Source organism: Sinohyriopsis cumingii, chromosome 14 (genome assembly GCF_028554795.1).
Source record: "Sinohyriopsis cumingii isolate HCF-2022 chromosome 14, ASM2855479v2, whole genome shotgun sequence".
In the NCBI taxonomy this organism is placed as follows: Eukaryota; Metazoa; Mollusca; class Bivalvia; order Unionida; family Unionidae; genus Sinohyriopsis; species Sinohyriopsis cumingii.
The window spans coordinates 111,715,948-111,737,777 of NC_142974.1; the positions used below are offsets into that span (position 1 = coordinate 111,715,948).

Genomic DNA, 21,830 nt, shown 5'->3' on the forward strand with positions numbered 1-21,830 from the left:
AATGCTGAATTCGTGACATTGATATCTTATCGGACTTACGGGGGCACGTTGAACAGTATATATAACTGCTAATGACCACACGTAAAGCATCTACCTCGAGTATTTGCTGCCAGACTTTCTACTATGCTGCGCCTCGCTATTCTATTGGTGGTTGTCGGCTACCATGGCACTGATGCTCTGACAAGAGGTGAGTACCATGGATATATTTCACGTCTCGTTCACTTTATATGAATACTCGATGGGGAAAAAACGGTGGATCTTCAAGGTTATGTACAGTAAAACAATGAAGTACATTCTTGTGCCTCTAATGTATTTGCACGTATTTATTACTGATAAACGTAAACCAAGGAGGTCTACATATGTATGAGTTGGTTGGTGTTTCTGACTGGACACTACACATTTATCTTGGCATAAGTGGTTAGAGCGTCCGCCTCGGATGCGGTTGCTCGCGGATCAAACCCCGGCCAAGTCATATCAAAGACTTATAAAAATGGCATTAAGAGTTGCCTCGCTTGGAACTCAGCATTAAGATGTTATTTTTAGGACTCGTCGGCCTTGTGTCAGGATAATGTGAATTGATTGGATACCATGCTACATATCTGCAACATGATGTCCCCGTGCTAGACTCCACTATAAACTTTCACACTGCAGACATTGTAGTGATATGACTGGAATATTGTTAAAGCTAATTAAACATCCAAATGACACAGACGCTTCTTTTCTCTTAAAGAAAACAATCGAATAAAGAAGCATTAATTAAGGATTTCAGTGATCAAGGGGTTGCTATTTATTATAAACAATGACTCAAAAAAGAAATTATCTTTGGAGTTAAATATGATTTTATAACCAAATTTTAACAGTATGTGCACTGTGAAATTGAAAGTTGAAATCATGCACTTCGAGTTTCCCCCTGTCTCGAGTAGTGACATTAAAATAATGAGTTGTGATCTGAACAAAGCTGTTACAAAGATAATAAGGAAACATTCAAACTAATGATGAAACATCTTCGCTTTCAATCTTGTAATCGGCCATTAATTAATTAATTAATTAATTAATTAATTAACTTATTTATTAATTACTTGATTAATTAATTAATAACACTAATTATTATTATTATCATTATTATTGCTATTAATTTTTAAAATTATTATTATTATTATTATTATTATTATTATTATTAAATCATTAATTTCTAGTGAAGATGATATCGATTATTACTTTACACTATACATGTGGATTACGATTAATTTCAATATATGTCATATTTCGATAATTCTACAATTGTATCATAGACTGGCGAAATTGCGTCTGTTTCGACTACATCTGTGCATGACAAATATTGTTTTAAATAAATTTGACGAATCTATTTTAAATGAACTTCTTGATACCTTTCAATAATCTTAAAGTATATATTTTATATAGACAGTTTACCTATGTCTGTGAATTGCGTTGCCGCGGATTTCACCACATTTTCTATCACAGTTAAGATGTATTGATGGTCAGGCTTACCATCGAGAGCTAGTGCGTTGGAACTGAAATGACTCTACATGTGACTGCCAGATGGTTGTAGATAAGTGACGATTCATGGTTTATCTTTCACTGAAAAGTATTCAAGTACGTGAACCATAAACCTGTTCTCGTATGTCGTATTTCCTGACGAGATGCCATCTGGTCAGAAAGAACAGTATCATTGGGATGTTGTCGTCTCTATTCACAATGTACCTTCTACACCAAAGTCGTACTTTGCAGAAACGAACAGAACACAACCGAAACATAAATCATTGTTGTACCTCATACGCATATAGTAAAATAAAATCATTATTCAATCAGCCAATGGAAAATCATAATTCTCATGTGTTAGATGGCTGCTTTAGGCGATTTATCTCCCTTTTATTTTCGCCAATTTAATATATATCAACTATGATTGCAGCATTTACGTGGAGTGAGAATAATTCTGACAGCGTGGATTGAACGAAGCAGCACCGACATCTCTTGATGGCAATGAGATTACTGGAATGTTTATTTATAAAATTGTATTAATTATATATGTGAATATTATAGTTACAAATTGATATTTTGTATGCTTTAATAGTAATGCCCCATAAAATTGCAATTGTTTTCAATTTGTCTTTCCATTCCATTGGCAACAACGATCTTAAGCAAACTCTCTCTGTATTTTAATTTCCCGTTGCTGATCGTCGGATAATATTACATAAAAAATATGCTGAATATGGGACTATTTTTAAGGATGTTATATGTTATTATTTAGCTGAATCAAAAGGAAAGCACGACAACATGTTTAGGCTACTCTCTTTTCATGTAAGGTGTGAAAAGGTTTATTAGTTGTCAAAAGGGACAATGTCACTCACATCAATCAAATTAGGATTAGTAGTGAAATTTATTACCCAGTTGATATTATTCCTTTTCACGCAAGATCCAAATACTGTTAAGTTTGATTCGTGTTATGTAAGTTGGCGTTAGTCATAACGACCTTCTGCGACATATAAGGTTGCCGCTTTCAAAAAAGATGTAAGCAATTAATACACATAAGCAAGGGGAACTTCTGAGGTATTTAAAGAGTACTAAAAACTATGGTATATTACCACATACATCATTTCTTGTGTCGGCAGGTAATTACGACTTTCAATTGAAAACATCAGAACCATTAAGTATTCAGCAGTGTAAGAAAGAAACATGAAATTTATGTTGATATTAGTATCCGTTTTTCGTTCTGTTTCTGTAAATTCGATGTGATAATGGGTAACACGAACCCTTAATTTTACGTGACGAAAAATGACATCCTCCTTATATAGCTCAATTTCTATATATTTATATCTTTGTTTCAGTGTGCCCCTATAAACCAGCGGATATCGTGTTCGTGGTAGACGGCTCGGGCAGTGAAGGGATTGCCAATTTCCAGAAACAGTTGGCATTCATACAAAATTTCACCGCGCAGTTTGAGATTGGTAGAAATCAAACTCAGGTTTCCCTAGTAACGTTTTCTACTGACGTAACTAACGAATTCAACCTTAACACCTACGCCACTAAAGCTGATGTACTTAATGCAATAGGCCATGCACACTATCCAAACGGCGAGACATACACACACCTTGCTTTAGATTACGTACGTACGAACTCTTTGTTGCACCATTTTGGCTCTCGCCGCGGCGTGAACAAGATAGTCATCGTTCTAACAGATGGGAAATCGAATGAAGGAGCTTTAACGGCACAGGCGGCTGCCTTACTAAAGATTCAAAGAGACGTTACTGTCATAGCAATAGGAATAGGTAATGCAGTGGATCCAACGGAATTGACTGCAATCGCCTCAAATAAGAATCATACCTTCACTGTTGCCAGCTTTGATCTTTTGCAGACAATCCATCAGGATCTGACGGACACAACATGCCATAGTGAGTATAAACTCAATTTCAATTGGTTGCATGAGCGCAACATCATTGCAGGTCATGTGAATGTGTGTTTGAGTGCGTGCATGTACGAAAGCTTTCAAGGATCTATGTTGCATGTGTTTATCTTCGTGGCTAATGCCTCTAAAACAAATTGCCGTCCGAAATAAACGTACCGCTTTTAAGAAGCAGACCTTGTTAAAGAGTAATGGCAGTTTATAAAGAAAATTGTTTCCAAGTTAAACCATCGTCTTTGCTAGTCAGATTCCAGCTAATACATTCTTTTGGAGGGCGGGGTCAATTAGTGTGGTCGAATCTTGTGTATACATCTGTGCACGCGTGATATGTTTCACAATGGTGGAGACATGTCCTTCAGGGAAGAAAACGAGAATTTTGCGGGGTGTGAGACAGAGAGATTTAATATTTTTAAATGTTAAAGATTTCATAACCACAAATACTTCCGTGTATTTGTGTACCTCCGTTAAAATAGATACACAGACTTCACAATAAATTAATTTTTAATATTTGCATATAATTCATGGGATCCTGTGTATATTTCATTTTGTTACTTCTAACAGTATTCACTGAAGTTATATTTAACTGACCGTTAGCAGAAGTTCATAGAATTCATTGAACTTATAGTAGAACCGACACAAAACATTCAAGCATAAGACGGAATACCGCTTATTACTTAAAATAAAAGACAATATATCAGTCAATGGATTTTAATGACGAAAATGCTTTCCCAATAATATTAAAGTAGTGTATCTCATTTATTCGGATAAGAAACAACTATATACTTAGCTTCTACCTACCAATGTAATTCCAGCTTGTGGCCAAGGTCCAGCAGATATTTTCTTCCTCTTGGACTCTTCCGGAAGTGAGGGCACTGCCAACTTCCGGAAACAATTGGAATTCACTAATTCTGTTGCCAATGAATTTGACTTCGGTCCGGATTTAACACAAATAGGCCTAGCAACGTTCGGAACTGGTGCTACTCTAGAAATTCCAGTCACTCGATACCACACAAAAAATGAATTTATGCAAAATGTCTTGAGGGTTCCATTCAGGGATGGAGAGTCTAATCTACATTTAGGGCTAGAGATGGTAAGAACTCAGCTCTCAGACAGTTTCTTGCCGGTTAAGTCACACAGATTTGCAATAATTTTGACTGATGGGCGATCGCTGGAGCATGAAAAAACAGTTCAAGAGGCCAACAGACTACACATGTGAGTGATTTGATGTCTACCGTTTTTAGCTTTAATTCTAGCATACCATTATCACCGGTCCCCACAGCTTTGCTAGTCAAGGTTCCGATATGTTATCCTTTATTAATCTTGGCGGAGCGATCAAATATTTCAGTGCTTTCGGTCTGTAACGTTCATTGAACGCAGTGGCAAATCAAGCGGTTCAGATCTGAACACTCTTTCTACAAGATCGAGACAAAGAAAATACACAGCTGGAACGGGATCATAAATAATCAATTTTCCGCTGCCATTCCGTGTTTGTACAAATACATACATTCCCCCAAATACACCTCTAGTGACTTCTCTCTGGTATGTAACCATACTTTCGATCTTAACCTTACAATGTATCATTTTGAAATCAATTCTCTCCACAATTTTTGGCCTCTGTATAATGCATCACCGTTGCACGCTATTGTTTAGTTAACATTACATTTCGCTCAGACAAACCACTGAAAGACCCGATCAGTCCGCATATATAAAGACAGGTTCACATATCGGAAATGTGGTTGCAAAGATGTGATTTCCAACAAGACAGACGTACTTTTATAAGTTACTTGTTCATTTGAGGAAGTGCAATGCATAGCGAAATAAAAAGTATTTGAAATTGCGATTATTCCGGCTCGACTGGACAAAGTAATGGAACAAAGTAATGAATGGATTTGTCTTTATGAAACACGACCCTTAGCGGTATAACGAGCTTATAGACAGTATGTAGTAACCAATAAATGTCAGTGTATCACAGTTTTGTTGCAGTTTTAATTGCCTTTATCAATACGAATATGTGGAAATGACACTTCAAAGTTTTAATTATAAATATTTAAGATCTTAGCTGATATAACTTTCCGACATATATGTAACGGGTTTCATATCGTTCGACATCGACACAATTGGGATACATAGTCAAGCTCAAGTCATTAATTGCCACAATAACCCTTATTCCATCTATATGGAATAGATCATAAACATACCTACTTGGAATCTGATGTTGCGATATTCTGTTGTTTAGATGAATCATTACACTACTGGACAATTTGGCTAACAAATAAGTTTATGCATGCAGTTGAAAAAAAATGAAGGAGTAGGAAGTACCACAAGTTATACAAATCTGTCACAAGTTTGATTGCTTCCTTCCTTTGTTTCCAATAGGACTGAGTGACTTGTAGGTATGGGGGGAGATGAGAATTTTTTTTTATTTTTAGAAACGTTTTTGTTAGGAGTTATTGTTGTACGTAGATCTATGCACTGACGAAACTCTAACATTTCATACAGGGCTGGTGTGGAGACATTTGTCATTGGTATTGGAAGTGACGTAGACGAGAGGGAACTATTGGATGTGGCCTCTGATAGGACCCATGTATTCAGGGTTGATAGCTTCCAGCAACTGGACACCATTCATCAGCAGATTGTCGACAGGATTTGTGCAGGTAGTCCCTTGTTTGTATAGATGTATACCTAGTGTAACTGAATTATCCTGCTGTTGCTTTTGCATTATCGTAGAAAGCAAAACAGACAACGTTACGGCGGTAACAGTGGAAACAATTGTTGATACTACACTAATAGCAGAGTAACTTACACAGAAGCATGGTGTGTGTGTGTGGTTCTTCGTGCGTGTCGATCGATCGATCGATCGATCGAGAGAGAGAGAGACAGACAGACAGAGGGAGATAAAGGCAGAAATAAACACACATCGTAAGTTTTAATAATTAGTGCGAATAGAAATAAATGTAACATGGCAGCCACAGGGCAAATTCTGCTTTCAGAATTTCGGGAGTTGATCTTCAGGCTTCCTTAAATAAACTATATCAAAGAAAGATTAAAGATTAACATAATAACGTATAATAAAAAATATTTGCTGTCACCTATCCTGCTTCTCACAATTTGTGTTCATATTAATTGACGTAATTTTAAGTTCAATATCAGGATCTCTTTCCCATCTACTCTCTCTCTCTCTCTCTCTCTCTCTCTCTCTCTCTCTCTCTCTCTCTCAGAGAAATTATTGAAAGCAGACGACGATTTAGTTGAATATCGTAATGTTCATTTTCTCTTCCGTACCGAATGTGTATTGAAATGATTAATATGTATAGTTTTTCTCGCTATTTGCTCGGTTTTAAAATATTATTATGAAAATAATTTCGGGGTTTACAGGGGATAGTAACCATGATGAACTGTTGGCACTGTACGTTTATATATATATATATATATATATATATATATATATATATATATATATATATATATATATATATATATGCGCGCCACTTTTTAATATCTTTCCTATGTGCATATCTACACTCTCATTCTTTTACATATTTTATATTTTCGTAACAATTTCTTTTGATTGCTATGTCAATTACAAATATAATTTTATTTTGCTTTCAGTTATTTGTGACGTTTATTCAAAATGTTAGCTTTGTCTGAATTTTTGAAGTACTTGATTTTAATGTATGGTTACTGGAGTGGGGTAAGAAGTGTATGGTGAAAAATTCGGAAAATAACAAAGACATGAGTTGTTTTTCTGTTTTTCGAATTATTCGTGACACGGCTCCTTAACTTCGTTGACATCGTGATAAAGTGACTATGTTGCATAGTCTTTAGTTAAAAACGACTTATTAATGATTGTTAATGATTATTAATTATATGATTAATGGAGATATTTCGTATGTTCGTGATGAACACTTTTTCACATGTTTTATTTTTTCCTTCTTTGTCTGTCATTACAGATTGTAAATGGATATAATGGGAAAGAACTAGCAAAAGTGTAAATAACAAATGTGTTGCAGTGCAAGCAGGTGTCGTGTTTACTCTTTAATAACACTGTCAAAATTGCAACACATACAAACTAAGTTTAAACGAATACTCCTGGACACAAGGAATACAATGTGGTACTAATTTATAGCTCTATGAGCTGGGCGGGGATGGGGAGGTTGATAATTAATGACGTGCATAATCTATTAATATCATATATTTTGTATATTGAATGCAGACATTGTTTTTTTCTTCAGAGAAAACCGTGTTCCCGACAACAAGTAAGTACTAATGACATTTTCATCTCATGGCATTCCTGCTATTATTAATATCATGTTTTCGCAATATACCTGTTAGCGATTTACATCATATTCGAATATTTTGCAAAACAGATACGTGTTTTGGATCCGATCTCTTGTTGCCATGGACATATTTCATAGTTACGAGGCTCTCACCGTCAGTTTTGAACGATTTGAAAAGAAGAAAAAAAATCCACAGGTTATTAGTTCGTCACTTTCTTTCCAATGTTAAACCATCACTTTCATTCTGTAGCCCAAAGTCAAGACTGGCTATACTTGTAACAAATCTCTTACACTTCAAAATAATAATTTGAGTGAGGTCTAAGTAATATCACGAGAATTATTTATTTACTTCACAGAGAAGCCTCAATAAAACATATAAAGAAAATCGTGCACCCATTGGTCTACAGAAAATTTTATTTCATGCAGTGTTTTGTAATGCAGATAGCGTTGACATCCTGTCTGTCGCTGTCTGGTTCTTGAATTTAAGCTTTTGCATCCGCCCAATCAGATTTGTATTATGCCACATCCAGAATCTGATAATGGGAAATGGGGTGTGATGGTATGGGGTGACATCATCTAAACATCTAAACAATATGTTTATCGTAATAGACGTTATATTTTAGAAATAATGTTCAATTATGCATTTTTTTATACATTTATTGTGCGGAGTGTTTACTTTTGTAAGCGTAAAATAATCTTAAAATTAACGTCCTAATATTTAGACTAAAGTACTTGTTATCAGTTTGGTAGTTTCCACAAACAGTAAGGCGAATTATTAAAGTCATGTTCAAATGTTTGGATCTGGCGAATTGAATTCTATGTGAAGTAGTAGGGAAATAGAAATGGCCAAATATTAATTAATTAAGTTTACATATATTCGTAGAATTAAAACTTGATGGATAGACAATCTCTAGACGTTGAATTCAAAGTGTTCCTTTTAATCAAAATTTCTCCTCTTAATGAACAATGTTAATTACAACAAAGCAGAAATTGTGCAATGTATGGAATCCACCATTAAAAAGGATATAATTAATGAATTAATGTACATTTACGGACTATAACATATAAATACCGCTACATTTATTCAACAAATATTGTGTATGTGAAGATTATATATATATATATATATATATATATATATATATATATATATATATATATATATATGCCGCGAGCCAAAAAACCCACTCCGTTCGAATAATCACAGATTATAATAGAAAAATGATGTAATTTCAATGAATTTGTAATAAGTGGTTTGTTGTATTATTCTTTTTACAAACACAGTATATCTGTGTTTGCGTTTATTACTTGAAATAAACTGCTTAATATCCTGGTAAACTATACATTTTGAAATGTGAGTGCCCGAATAGATTTGCTTATTTCTTGTATGTTGTTATCATTATTGTTGACGTTGCTACTGTTATAAAATATCTATAAAAGGAGCATTATTAACATGAAATATACAGGCATGTCACCCTGTGATTACCGTAGGTCGTTTGGTATCAAATGTAATGGAAGTATTGTTCATAAAATGGAACGAAAATGTAGGATTTCTTTTTACCCGTATTCATACTATAAATATATTCAAGGATGTAAGCCAGACTTTGTGATTGTTTTCATTGTCGGCTGGCACCTTTTTGAGGGATCTGAGGTAATCTCAAATAAATTGATAATTTTACTCCCATAGAGTCATTATACTCAAAAGATCTAGCTTACAGCTCTCCGACGAACACAAATGTAATACAGTGAATCAGGTTTTCTTTTCATCAATAACCATCTAAGGCCATGATACGTTACTCCAAGCCGCGAAAGTAGCTAACAAGCCGAGATTCTACTCGTAAGGAATAAAGCGTTAGGCTCTAGTGCACGTACCTGACATGGTGCCAACGCAGAAGTTTGACTTTTCCAAACACAAAACGTTAACGTGTAATTTGTGTTGGAGGGGGTTCCTTAAGTTTCATTATGAATGAAACGGCACCAAGTTAGATACGAGCATTACAGAGCAACTCTGTGCTCGGTGAAGGGTATCATCTGTGCAAGAAAGTTTGAACTGTAACTTTGAGGTAAGTCACACTATAGTACAAACGCATACTCAAAACATAAAATGGTTTTGGACGCCTGCTATATGATTGATGTACCTGGGACCAATACGAGCTCCATGTGACCCATTTTTAATGTTTTTGGTGGCAATACAGAAAATAGCTGTCAGAACAACCAAACTTGTACCATTGTTTGACTTAATGGCTGGCAGAAAACTCATGCTATACATCTTTTGAAGAAAAAATAATGGTTATTGGTTGTATAATTTCAGATACGGTGCTTCAAGGCAAAGACAAAAACGAGCATGACTGAAATCAGGGAGCACATACTGTGTATGAAAAACTGTACATAAGTAATGTGTTGTCCATGGGGCACAGATTAGGTGGAAAAGTAATGTTAGATGTATAACTGGAGACTTGGGCTGATCGTCAAATCTGTTTCTCTTCTGGCGGAAATTGCATGACATATAAGCTCAAGGAAACCTGCAATGAATAGACAGCAAGGCGCGGTAGCAGTTTAGAAGGATCATCGATGATCTCCAGACAACACAGAGAATCTAATTAGAGGTTTTATGTAAACTGTTTTAAACCGCTATAATCAATACGCTGTCTACTACCAGGTTTTTGAATGAATTTCTTGACATACGGGCAAATTAAACAAAGTGAATATGATGTAGTGCTGGAAACACTACAGGCTAACAGGGCTCATCAGCTAGTCTTGTGCCGTTTATTATGCACAAGGTTGACTTCACGATTTAGGCTCCACGAACAGCTTTGGATACACGACCATTTCCGTCTACTAGGAGCACAGTTGTGCATCCTGTTGTGTCCCACGATAAATTCCCGTTCCTGGCCATAAGGTTAACTCTATAGTGCCAGCTCCGAAACAAGACTGTGCCATTACTGTCCATCTTGGTGGATATCGAATATAAAGCTGCACAAGTGCAAGGATTCTGAAACAATATCGTGCTAATGCGTAAGGAAGATGCACGATCGCGGTCGACGCGTCGGTTTGTCTCAATGATATGGCTTCTAGCATAGAAACTGTCTTCATCAAGAAACAGAGGGTATTAAATGGCCTGAAATTTAGCATCGAGCAAGAGATTATAAAGTGATAGCCTGTTTGTTGAGTGTCTCCATCTGCGTACTTCAATTAGTATAAGATCGAACAGTTGGTTGCCCAATCTTATGGTACCATAATGAGGAGAAATAAAGAAAAGGTGAAGAATGGATGAGGATATGTTCGTCCAATGTCAGCTCCTTGACCTCCATGTTTTGCCGTACCGCCTGAGCTGTATTAAACCGTTAAAGTGCACAAGACCACAAACCGTAATCAATGTAAAAATGATGAGGGCTTATTCAAACTGGTCGTCTTGTCTACTCTGTTCCTTGTAATTATCGCGCATATTGTTAAGACATGTACCGCCTGCTACTGTGAGCGATTTCTGCAAAGGTAAGTGAAATTGGCGATGTACGCAGTTAAACAAACGAAATGTACTCATTAGCTAGAAAATCAATAATCCGCTACATTAAGCCGGATAACGTTAACACGCGAGAATACGAACGCTACCGCAACTTGCATCGGCGACACACTATTGAGGCGAAGTGTCTCAACAACCTTTAAACAAGATAAGAATGCCCCTAGTGATAACTTTATGCCGTCTTGCACAGTATATAGTTCATAACGAAAAAAGCCTCTACCTTTAAAATCACTAATTAAAAGATGATATGCAAACGACTTTTCTGTAACGTAAACCCTGTCATCAATGGCGAACGTACTGAGCGATTAAACTGGATCGATGGGAGTTACTCGCCTTCTAACTGACCAGAAATGTACATATAAGGGACAATCGTTCGATGTAAGTTGATGATCCTTCAGTCCTAGGAATTTGAGGTTTATGTGCAACTGTGCTCTTTGATGTCGTCAGAGGACTTTCTGCTTCACACCTGTGTGACCTTATGATCGAAAATGGAAAGCAAAGAATACCACGGATAACTGCTGCATCAGCACACACGAGACTTCAGCAACATTTCTTGTGTGCGGACAGCGCACCTGTCATCCAGCGTAAAGTTAAATCCTTCGAAGAAGTTTGTTTGTTCTCAGTGGTTGCCGGCTATGTAACGTGTCAGACATAGTCGATCAGCTTGTTGTATAACATTTGCTCTTACCTCATGAAAACGTGGTCAAGGGACATATTTTTCCCATAAAATACCACTGGATTACTTACTATAATAATTAAGTAATCAACGTACCTAAACAATCATAATTTTAGCCAATGGCCAATGGGCATTATCCAATTTTAGCATTGTACCCAATCTCAAGCAACATATCCTATATCAGCTGCAAATCAGCCATTGCGTTTGTTTACTACTGTGTGCTATTGTATGAGTAAGGGTATGTATTAATCAGGAAACTGAGTTTAGTCGCTAATCCTCGAGGCATTGTCCGTTTTTACGCTGGTCACCAGTTAGTTATTAGCGCACCGTAGCATCGACATTGTCGTGCGTTTTTTCACCATCCTGGTTGGCATACATTCTCTCCCTGATGGAAATGAGACGCTCGTTGCTTGTGGAAGTACTCGGCCTGAAAGGGTTTGATTTCTTCCAGTCTCTGTCGTGGAGGATTCTTTGTATGTCGACATATTTCGGTTTTAGCACATATAAAGGTAATTCGAAAGCAAAATTGCGATAACAACCGAGACAATTATGTACTTTGCTCATTGTAGCTGGGGAGATATCATGTATAATTATCATGTCCTGTGTCCATATGCTCCCTCAGCGATTTGACACCAATGAACTTTGCATCCACATTCATGTTGTGTAGGCCCAGGTTGATTGATGTGATCTTTATCGCTACCTTAGAAATCATTGAATACCGTATAGTAATGCTGAAGATCATGACTCTATGGTAAACGATGATTCAAATGGTCTTGACGCACAAGGTGAATACGTCTTGTATGGCTTTAAAAAGTGTATCATTACACACACTACTATTCCATAGTAAGTGTGAAAATATTAGGCTACAAAAGCCAGGCTACCCCAGAGAACATTATAATCATCGCCTCTTGATGTTCGGTCGGTATGGCGTTAATACGGTCGGAGAGGTATTGCCCCCAGTTTCCCAAAATTGGAAAGCCTTCTTGCGAGTAGGGTATTACCTTCGTCTCAATTCTCACAGCTTCTTTATTAAAAGCACGATTGTGCCTGCGGTCAAAGGCGGTGGAACGACTTGACGGTCGCTACGACACCAAAACCTACCCAATGACAGCTAAAGATGCTAGTTATGATGCTATAAAATCTCGACCTAACGGGACTGACTAGCTTATTGGCGCCACTGTGACAATTCGTTTGAGAGCAACATTTTCCGTCCTTAGTTTGCTTTTCGCTTTTGTCATCGCTTTTATAGTCTCTATCCTTGCCACCATTACAATTTGACGTCCAAAGAGAGCAAGGATATAATGTGCGTTTTCAAGAACGGAGAAACAGAAATAAAACGACCACAAATCATGAAAAGTGCTCTGTTGTTGATTTTTATTTGTCTTAGGCTTCGTTCGACTCATCCCATTTCGCATGTCGCAGCGCCGCAATTGTCCTATTATCAAGTACTACGCATTCGGTAAAATTCGACCTTCCATAATTCGTTGGCTCCAGCTGATGTATTTGTGCTCCGTCAATACTGGCATTGCTTATGCTGCGTATCCGTCTTGCAGTAATACGGATGTTGTGCCCATATTTAAGTCTGTTACAACAATTTCACTGTTGAAACCGTTGTATCGGTACGACACTGTGACAATCCGTGAGAACCCTTAAGACTTGTGGCATGAAATACGCAAAGTACCTTCTTGTTGGTCCTTTATTCTGCAAAGGAAAACTGAATGGGGTTCTGTAATGATCATTTGAGTGGTATTTTTGTCAACCGGGTTCCATTCTGTTTGGTCCGGTATTGTGTTTCGTATCTGGCTGAGGATGCTTCTTGTCTGGTATGAGATATTAAGGTGGCAAAATCTACCCCTTTTTCGCTGAATAAGAGATGGTCACTGACACTTACGCTATAGCCTCTGGTCACGCACCAGATTCCAAACTTCAACTGCATTTGTAAAAGTGGCATTCGCCGGTTACTCCTAGACTGATGCAATATCAGCTGGCGACGACCGCTTTCAGTTTGACGTACAGTACTTATAGGTTGTGTCGATACATACAGCTCGGAACAAATCACGTCTGGATTGGTTATTAGTTTGTGGACCATTGCTCTATCCATATCATTGTATAGGTAGACACTGACGATGACATATTTCATGTCGCTGTCGAAGCAAACTGTTTGTGACAATATCATCACTATGTCTTTCTGACAATTTGTGTTGCATTGATCGATCCTTTGCAATAGTATCTGACAATAGGACAGGTACCCATCTAGGGCACACTTTTTTTCGAACACTCCAAGATGGTACAACGTTTCAGCTGCGAACAGGAAGAACATATGTTTTTGAGTCAGCCCGACCCCAAATAGCTTGACGGTAGTCTTCACCATTCCTGATGGGTATTACTGATTGAATTCATTCCGAATGACTACTAATGACAAAACCTGGAAAAAAACAGCATGCTACATTCCAGTGGTTCAGTCGAAAAAGTCTCAAACGAAAGTTTTACAAGTCGCTTTGAGTCTATATTTGCCGCTGGAGACACTCCAATCTGACAGCCTCGACCTCAGCGCACAGGCGTCTGGCTTCTCAGCCACTCTGACCATCTTCGGCTTCCCCACTTAGAACCCGAACTTTACTAGCATAATGCAAAATCACGTAGGAGCAAACAGACGTAGACAAAGAACACGACCCTGCACTAAAAATGAAACACAACGTATTTTTGCAGCTCGCACATGAAGTCCATGATATCCACAATGAATTCAAAGCACTGATATGAAAGTAACCACGCATCCTTTGGACTGACACGTATCGGTTTAGATTAAGGAGGAAAGAGGATACAATAATCCTTGGGGCTTCGCAGGTGAGAGTGTTACATCAATATTGGCGTGGTATTTGGGGAAACGTACTGGGCTTAAAGCCCTCTTTCACTGTCTCAACGGATAGAAAAGTACTATCGCGTAACAGTAATCGGTCCGTAACTTAGATAGGCTATGTACCTATGAATAGACATCATCATATATATAACTCTGGGTGCACGTGCCGGTGGACATTTCAAGATCTAGTGATATCAGCCGAGAAACATTATTTGACGTCATCGCCGTCTTGTCAGCCAGGAACGGTGTCATTAGAGGTCCGAATCGGCAGGGGGCTCACACCACCACCTCTCAGATCGAATAAACTTTGATATCACACCGCCTATAGAGGAAGTATAAGCAAGCTACACCCATCAACGGCACACTTTGTACCAAATGTTCAGCTGAAGAACAAATGTAGCGTAATGCTGTGTTTCTGGTCACTAATGTAGCGAGGATTGGTCTGTTATGAAACAGTGATGCGACTCCGATAGCTATTCCCTTCAAGGAAACATAGCTGAACCACGGTCTTCTTTCGATGGCAGGACATTTCATTCTTCGGTGACTGACCACAAAGGCCAAAAAGCCAAAAATGAAATTTGTTTCTTGGCTGAGACAAAGGTTCAACTTTATCGCAAATCACGTGTCTAAGGCACAACCCAAAAATGCAATCTCTGCGTAAGGATGTATTCTTGCCATCTTGCACAAAATGTACTGGACAATTACACAGCTATGAAAACTGAACTAATGTCTAAGAAATACAAGGCGCTTATGTCTCTATGAAATACCCCCCCCCCCCCAAAAAAAAAGCATACATGGCAGAAGAGCAGAAGTGCATGCATAAATCGTTGATGAAAATGCTCGCAGGGGAATCATTATTTGCTGTGCCTGTTCATATTCTTCGTATTGTTAACTCGGCTTTGGAGTGAATGAGAACCATTATTTGCCTGTTCGATGTCAAACCAATGGCACATGAAAGATTTTCTAAGCATTAGGAGAAACGTGAGGTGACAGGGTGCCAGGAACTCCCGCAGTCCTAAAGGTCTTATACAATACGATGATAGTGGTAGTGTTGGGGTGGACCAAAACAAATTTACGTTATGGACATAACTTTGTATTAAAGCTTGGGGTTTAAATTTCACATATGATGTGTCTTTTTATTGTTTTAGTGGAAAAAGCGTCAATCTCCAGTTCTTGGTATATTTACTAGATTTAGCACTGAACTAGCATCACATACAAATAAGCATAATAAACAGCCTATTACATTTTGCAGTTAGATGTTTATTCTAGGAAGTAACTTCTCAAAAGAGACCGCTCTGGTGACCTAGTGATTAGAGCGTCTGCCTCGAATGCGGGAAGTCGCGGTTTCAAACCCCGACCATGTCATACCAGTGTTTGGATAATGTGACTGAGTGGGATATCATGCTACGTGTCTGCGGCATGATGCCCCAGTACTAGGCATCACTATAAGCTGCCACACCACAGACATCGTAGCGATATGACTGAAAAATTGTTAAAGCTACGTTAAAAATCAAACACACACACACACACACACGATTCAAATTCAAAATTGACATACTCTGAACACCCTCAGTAAATTAAAATGATACAGAAGTGTGTTAACCCATTTCACTATTATTGTACGTCGCCACCCATAACTATTGTCAAATATTCGCATAAATCGAGTGCTTAATGCAGTGTATCCACGCGATATCCAACTTTATTAAATTTTAAGGCTTTCTCCAGCGTTGTAAAATATCTATTGATTTGTTAAACATTTTGTTATTACAAGGTTATTAAACTTGCTTTACATATAATTTAATAGAACGTGTATTAGAATAGTGTACTTATTATACACTATTCTATTCCATTCATTTCACGTGATATATTTTCAGCACCACTACCTACTACAACACCTACCACGACCCATAAACCTACATCACCAACTACTATCGGCACAACCACAACAACAAAACCGGGTAAGAAAATCTTATCTATCCTCCAGTTGTTTCTCTCTCCTTTCCGAGAGAATGGTGTGTAAAATAAAGTATAATCAAAAACCTTTGTTAAGGCCAAATTATATTATTCTTAGAGGGTGTCATGTATGTATGTATGTATGTATGTATGTATGTATAATGGTCTTGAAGCTTAGCAGTAAATGGAAACTGCTTTGCCTCTCATGCATGGAACAATTATTTACCAAAGATATTTACTCGTTACCTTTTTTCTCCTGTACAAAATTATAAACCTTTTTACTAACTTGACAACAACATGGACACCCCCCTGGGTAGCATCACTCAATCAGTCCTGCTTTGTGTGGTCAGATATTAAAATAGTATACATAATGTTAAAGTTGTTTTTGTTTTATTCCAAACGTTTAGTTCATTCTAAATCAATCGTTCGCTCACATCGCTGATATTTTCTTATGATTAACCAATGCATGCTGTTGACACTGAGGCGAAGTTACGAGTCGGTGTGAAAAATAACGTCATTAAAATTGGAAAAGAAAATATTTATCCACAGAATAACCTCTAGGCATGCCCTTGAAGGAGATTATGATTCGAGTTCTGCATGGTACAGTTTGAAATGAAGACATAACGTAAAAGTGACGTATTTTATTAATGATAAAGTTGTCTCAGGATTACATGGTTAAATATATAACGTTATCCTAAAGGTGTGCATCAATTGAAGTGTTATGTTAGTATTTATAGCGCTTGTGATATAATATTGTGTATGCTTGACCTGTTTTGCATGGTCTGTCTTTATCATCTAGTGGCCAACAGTATCCGACATTGCTATGCGTTTACATAAAATAATTTTGCAATCAATGACATATTTCTTACAGTTGAAACAAACACATTTAAAAAATTCTCTCGGCTATTTTCCTTCTTCAATCTAAATTTCGATATTCCCAAAATAATGGAACACCTTTGCTTCCATTGCACAACCCTTTCCTGTTTTATAACCTTGGTTTGATTACTACGTAATTTCTCGTTTTCTTTCTTAATATTCTAAGACTTATGGTATTGTTTTTTGTATAATGTCTGTATTTCCGCATATTATTCTGTCTTGGTTCAAATGTTGGAGCCTGATAAACAAGTTTCCTTGTATACAAATGTTAATTAATGCTAATTAAAGTATTTCCTGTGAAAACATGTTGCACACACAAACCTGAGGCTTACTTATAACTCTTGGCTAGGCACTTTTGCGTGGATATATCGATCATGGAAATCAAAGGTTATGGGTTATTTCATATTGCACGTCTTACACATTTTCTCAATTCCTTGTATCGGCCTAAGCAAACTCTTCGTTTGCGTACATACACAATCGTCTATTTAATTATTTCTGTATGAAGACACTTTTGTTCATTGGGTATCGTAAACAATCAGCTATTGTTTTAGTGTCACCATATCATTAATTTTTTTTTTGAGCATGACAATGTTCGATAACCCACTGGCATTGTAATCAAAACATTTTCAGCTTCTTAAGTATTTTCTTGACCTCCCTTTATGAGCAGTCTAAATGTTTACTTTCTAAAGTTTACAAACCTTTCAACAGGAAACCACACAAAATCAAGACCTTTTCAGAACATTAAACAGGTAATGATATTTGGGAAAAAAGTTGTTTTGACTAATTTTAATCATCATTGGTTTACAACATCGTCTGCAGTTTAACATTATTATTATTATTATTATTATTATTATTAAAAGTATCAATATTATTATTATTATTATTATTATTACTATTATTATTATCATTATTATTATTAACCATACCAATACTATTATTATTATTATTATTATTATTATTATTATCATTTACAGCTTGTGGCCCTAAGGTAGCGGATATTGTATTTATTCTTGACTCATCTGACAGCGAAGGACCGGAAAATTTTAAGAAAATCCTGGACTTTGTCTACAACTTCGCCCGTCAATTTGCCATAGGTGTGAACAACGTCCTGTTCAGCGTGATGACCTATTCCTCCGCAGTGAATGTCCAGTTCTACTTCAATACTTACACTTCCAGAAATAGTGTCCTAAATGCAATCCAGAATATCAGCTACATCGGACTAGGAACCAACACTTCCGATGCCCTCCATGTAGCTCGGACAGTGATCTTCAGACCTGAACATGGTTCACGACCAAATGCCACAAATATTGCAATAGTAATTACCGACGGACGTTCTAGGAATCCTAACGCTACAGTAATAGAGGCAGCGGAGCTGAAGAAAACAGCAGACGTTTTCAGCATCGGAATCGGCCCCGATGTGGATCAGCACGAACTCGGTGTAATCGCCAGCAAACCCAGCAACGTGATGCAGGTCAACAGCTTTGAGTTGCTACACACGATTCAAGACAAGATCACACAGGCAGCATGCTCTGGACGGACCTGAACAGAATAGCATAATATTAAAAACCCAACTTTTCTCTCTACATATTGCCTTTTATTGACGAGAATCAAATAAATGCTGACTCTCTACCCTGTTCGTAAGGTAGATATCATTTGAAAAAATGGCAAATGCAAACGATTATTTAATTGTAATCTAAAGACAACAGAAAGAGATAGCATGCACTCATAATAGCTTGAAAAGTATCTACAAAAAAAGCAGTGAAATCAATATTATAAAAAATATTTTCATTATATAAATGTCGTAACTAATGGAAAAAAATAATACTCACGATTAAAAAAAAAATAACATACAAAGAGGTTTGTAATTTAGCAATTTACTTTAATTTCGCAGACCTAACATATATTTAGTTGAAATGGAAAACAAACACAAACTTCAATCTATGCTGAAAACAGTACTACCATTACCAGTCTATGGATTAGTATAGAAATTATAATTCTGGAGCGCTATGGAACTACCGACTTTGTTTTCAGTTGATATCACAGCCGCTTCAGATCCTAGATGTTCCGCCGTTTATCCGCTCCGTGAATCGCAGCTCCACGGCACATTTTCTAAAGTTGTTACAATATACTTCTGTTTAAATACTAACATAAATGCGATGAAAACGCTAATAACCTACAGCACAACATAAACGTAATTGTTTATCACGCAAACAAATAAATAAAAAATGAAGGTTCGAATGAATTCATTACGCAGCAACAGTGAATGCATGGTTGTTATTAGGAAGAAACAAAAAAACTTGATACATACAAGGGATAGAGGAGGAAGCTGAAAAGAAGTAATTGATTTTTGTATGGTAGAGTTTCTGTTCTATGTATTCTCTAGTTTATTATTATCGACATTAAAAGAAATACAAGTGGCGAAAACTCCAGCTGCTCAATACATCCGGGACAGTGATTCTTCAAAATGTATAGACAATAAATTATGACCACGGTCAGACCTAGCAACAGCAATTACATGTGCGACATTTTGTAACAGCTACATTCGTGACTTTTAGTCATTGTTTTGTTTCTGATTTTGTAAGTTAATGTTAATCCCGTATTATTTATAGAACGACTATACGATTCTCTTTCTCTTATTTCCTGTTTATAATGAACTAATCAATTGTTAAAAGTTTTAGTTATAACCTAAAACACACAGAAAGAGAGAGAGAGAGAGAGAGAGAGAGAGAGAGAGACGGAGAGACCATGACCTTCCCGAATCTAAATTATGATAGAGGATGACCGCACACTCTTTACTTAATTCTACAACAATCATATATATTTCCTACTATACTGAGTTCTTAGTTAGAGTCATGTCTGATGCAATGATTGGAAGGAAGCTCTTTAATTTTAACATTGCAGACGTGAGAGACCATGCATTATATAAATACAAGTTGAGGGATTCATGCACTTTAAAGAAATGATCATTGTTTTTTTAAATTAGAAATAAAAACATGACAATTGTTAGGAAAACATATTATATTATCAGTGTGTTTTAAACCGATATGGCTGTTTAATATTAAGTGAAAAGCACGTAGTTACAAATTAAGCAATGTAAGAAAGGTATTGAAAATCTCAATTTAAGGCAGAAATGAAAAGTGAAACAGTGACCAGATTTACCAGCAGAAACAAATGATGCAATTTCATCGGCATGAGTCCGCTCAACGTTGAAGCTGACCACCATTACCTCATCTGTTTCATTTGTAATTATTGGTATTGGATTGTAATTATGTTTATTACTGATCATCACATAACTCCCCAGTTCATAAACGTGTGACTGGAAGGATAGATTTAGTTGATTTATCAGCTCTGTCATTACGGACGTGACTTTGTCAACAACAGTACAGTATGGTTTGACCATCCAATATAAGCAGCTGGTGATAGTGTCCCGGCCTGTTGCTAAAACATCTGCACCCTTGTATCTTTACATCGCACAATTTGTGTACTTGAGTATTTATGTATGTATGTATGCATGCATGTATGTATGTATGCATGTATGACTGACTGACTGACTGACTGACTGACTTTATTTCCTCTTAAAAAGAGATTACATCAGATTAAACAAATTCATGATAATACAAGATCATAAAATAGAACAAAAAAATTGACAAAAATACAATAGTAATACTGTGTCAGCTACCGTATTGACAAAACGAAATATCTCAATACCTGCAATTATGCAAATCTGCAATCATTTGGCGGAGCAAGGCACTGATCTTTTAACAGTTGCTTGATCATGATAATATTTCGAAAAGTCAATACGTCTATAGTGTTATGTGCTTAACATTAAGTTCGAGATGTATGTATGTATGTATGTATGTATGTATGTCTGCGTGTGAGAGTGCATGTATGTATGTATGTATGCATGCATGCATGCATGCATGTATGTATGTATGTATGTATGTATGTTATAGCGGTACCGAGACTATAAGTTAAGACAAAATATAATAATGAAGAATAATTAGGAAGATAAACACTTCGAAATAAATGGAAACATGAAGTACATCAAGATGAAACAGAACAAACTATGGGATAAAAATGCTGAAATTCTTAAAAACATATTCAGAATAAACATATAAATTATGATGTCTAAAAGGGGCCCCGAGTGGCAGAGTGGTATAAAGCGCTATCCGTTACGGATCAGTGCCATCTCACCTCTGTTGGCCTGGATTCGAGTCTCGGATTTAGCCAATGTGGGTATGTGAGAAAGT

The 21,830-nt window shown here is 36.7% G+C and overlaps 1 protein-coding gene across 5 annotated transcripts in view; it reads left to right on the forward strand.

Moving 5' to 3' along the window:
• The window catches only part of LOC149784607 (collagen alpha-5(VI) chain-like), a 46,528-nt gene extending 27,319 nt beyond the window's left edge, over positions 1-19,209 (forward strand). For all 5 annotated transcript variants that reach the window (XM_089932662.1, XM_089932663.1, XM_089932661.1 and 2 more), the window contains 7 exons: positions 1-187; positions 2,847-3,410; positions 4,234-4,633; positions 5,921-6,075; positions 7,654-7,677; positions 16,626-16,709; positions 18,555-19,209. The exon at positions 1-187 is cut by the window's left edge and continues 7 nt beyond it. In XM_089932662.1, the coding sequence (XP_089788788.1) occupies positions 124-187; positions 2,847-3,410; positions 4,234-4,633; positions 5,921-6,075; positions 7,654-7,677; positions 16,626-16,709; positions 18,555-19,123 (1,860 nt within the window). In that variant the 5' untranslated portion in view covers positions 1-123 and the 3' untranslated portion in view covers positions 19,124-19,209. The remainder of the gene's footprint in view (positions 188-2,846; positions 3,411-4,233; positions 4,634-5,920; positions 6,076-7,653; positions 7,678-16,625; positions 16,710-18,554) is intronic.
• The last annotated feature ends 2,621 nt before the right edge of the window (positions 19,210-21,830 follow it).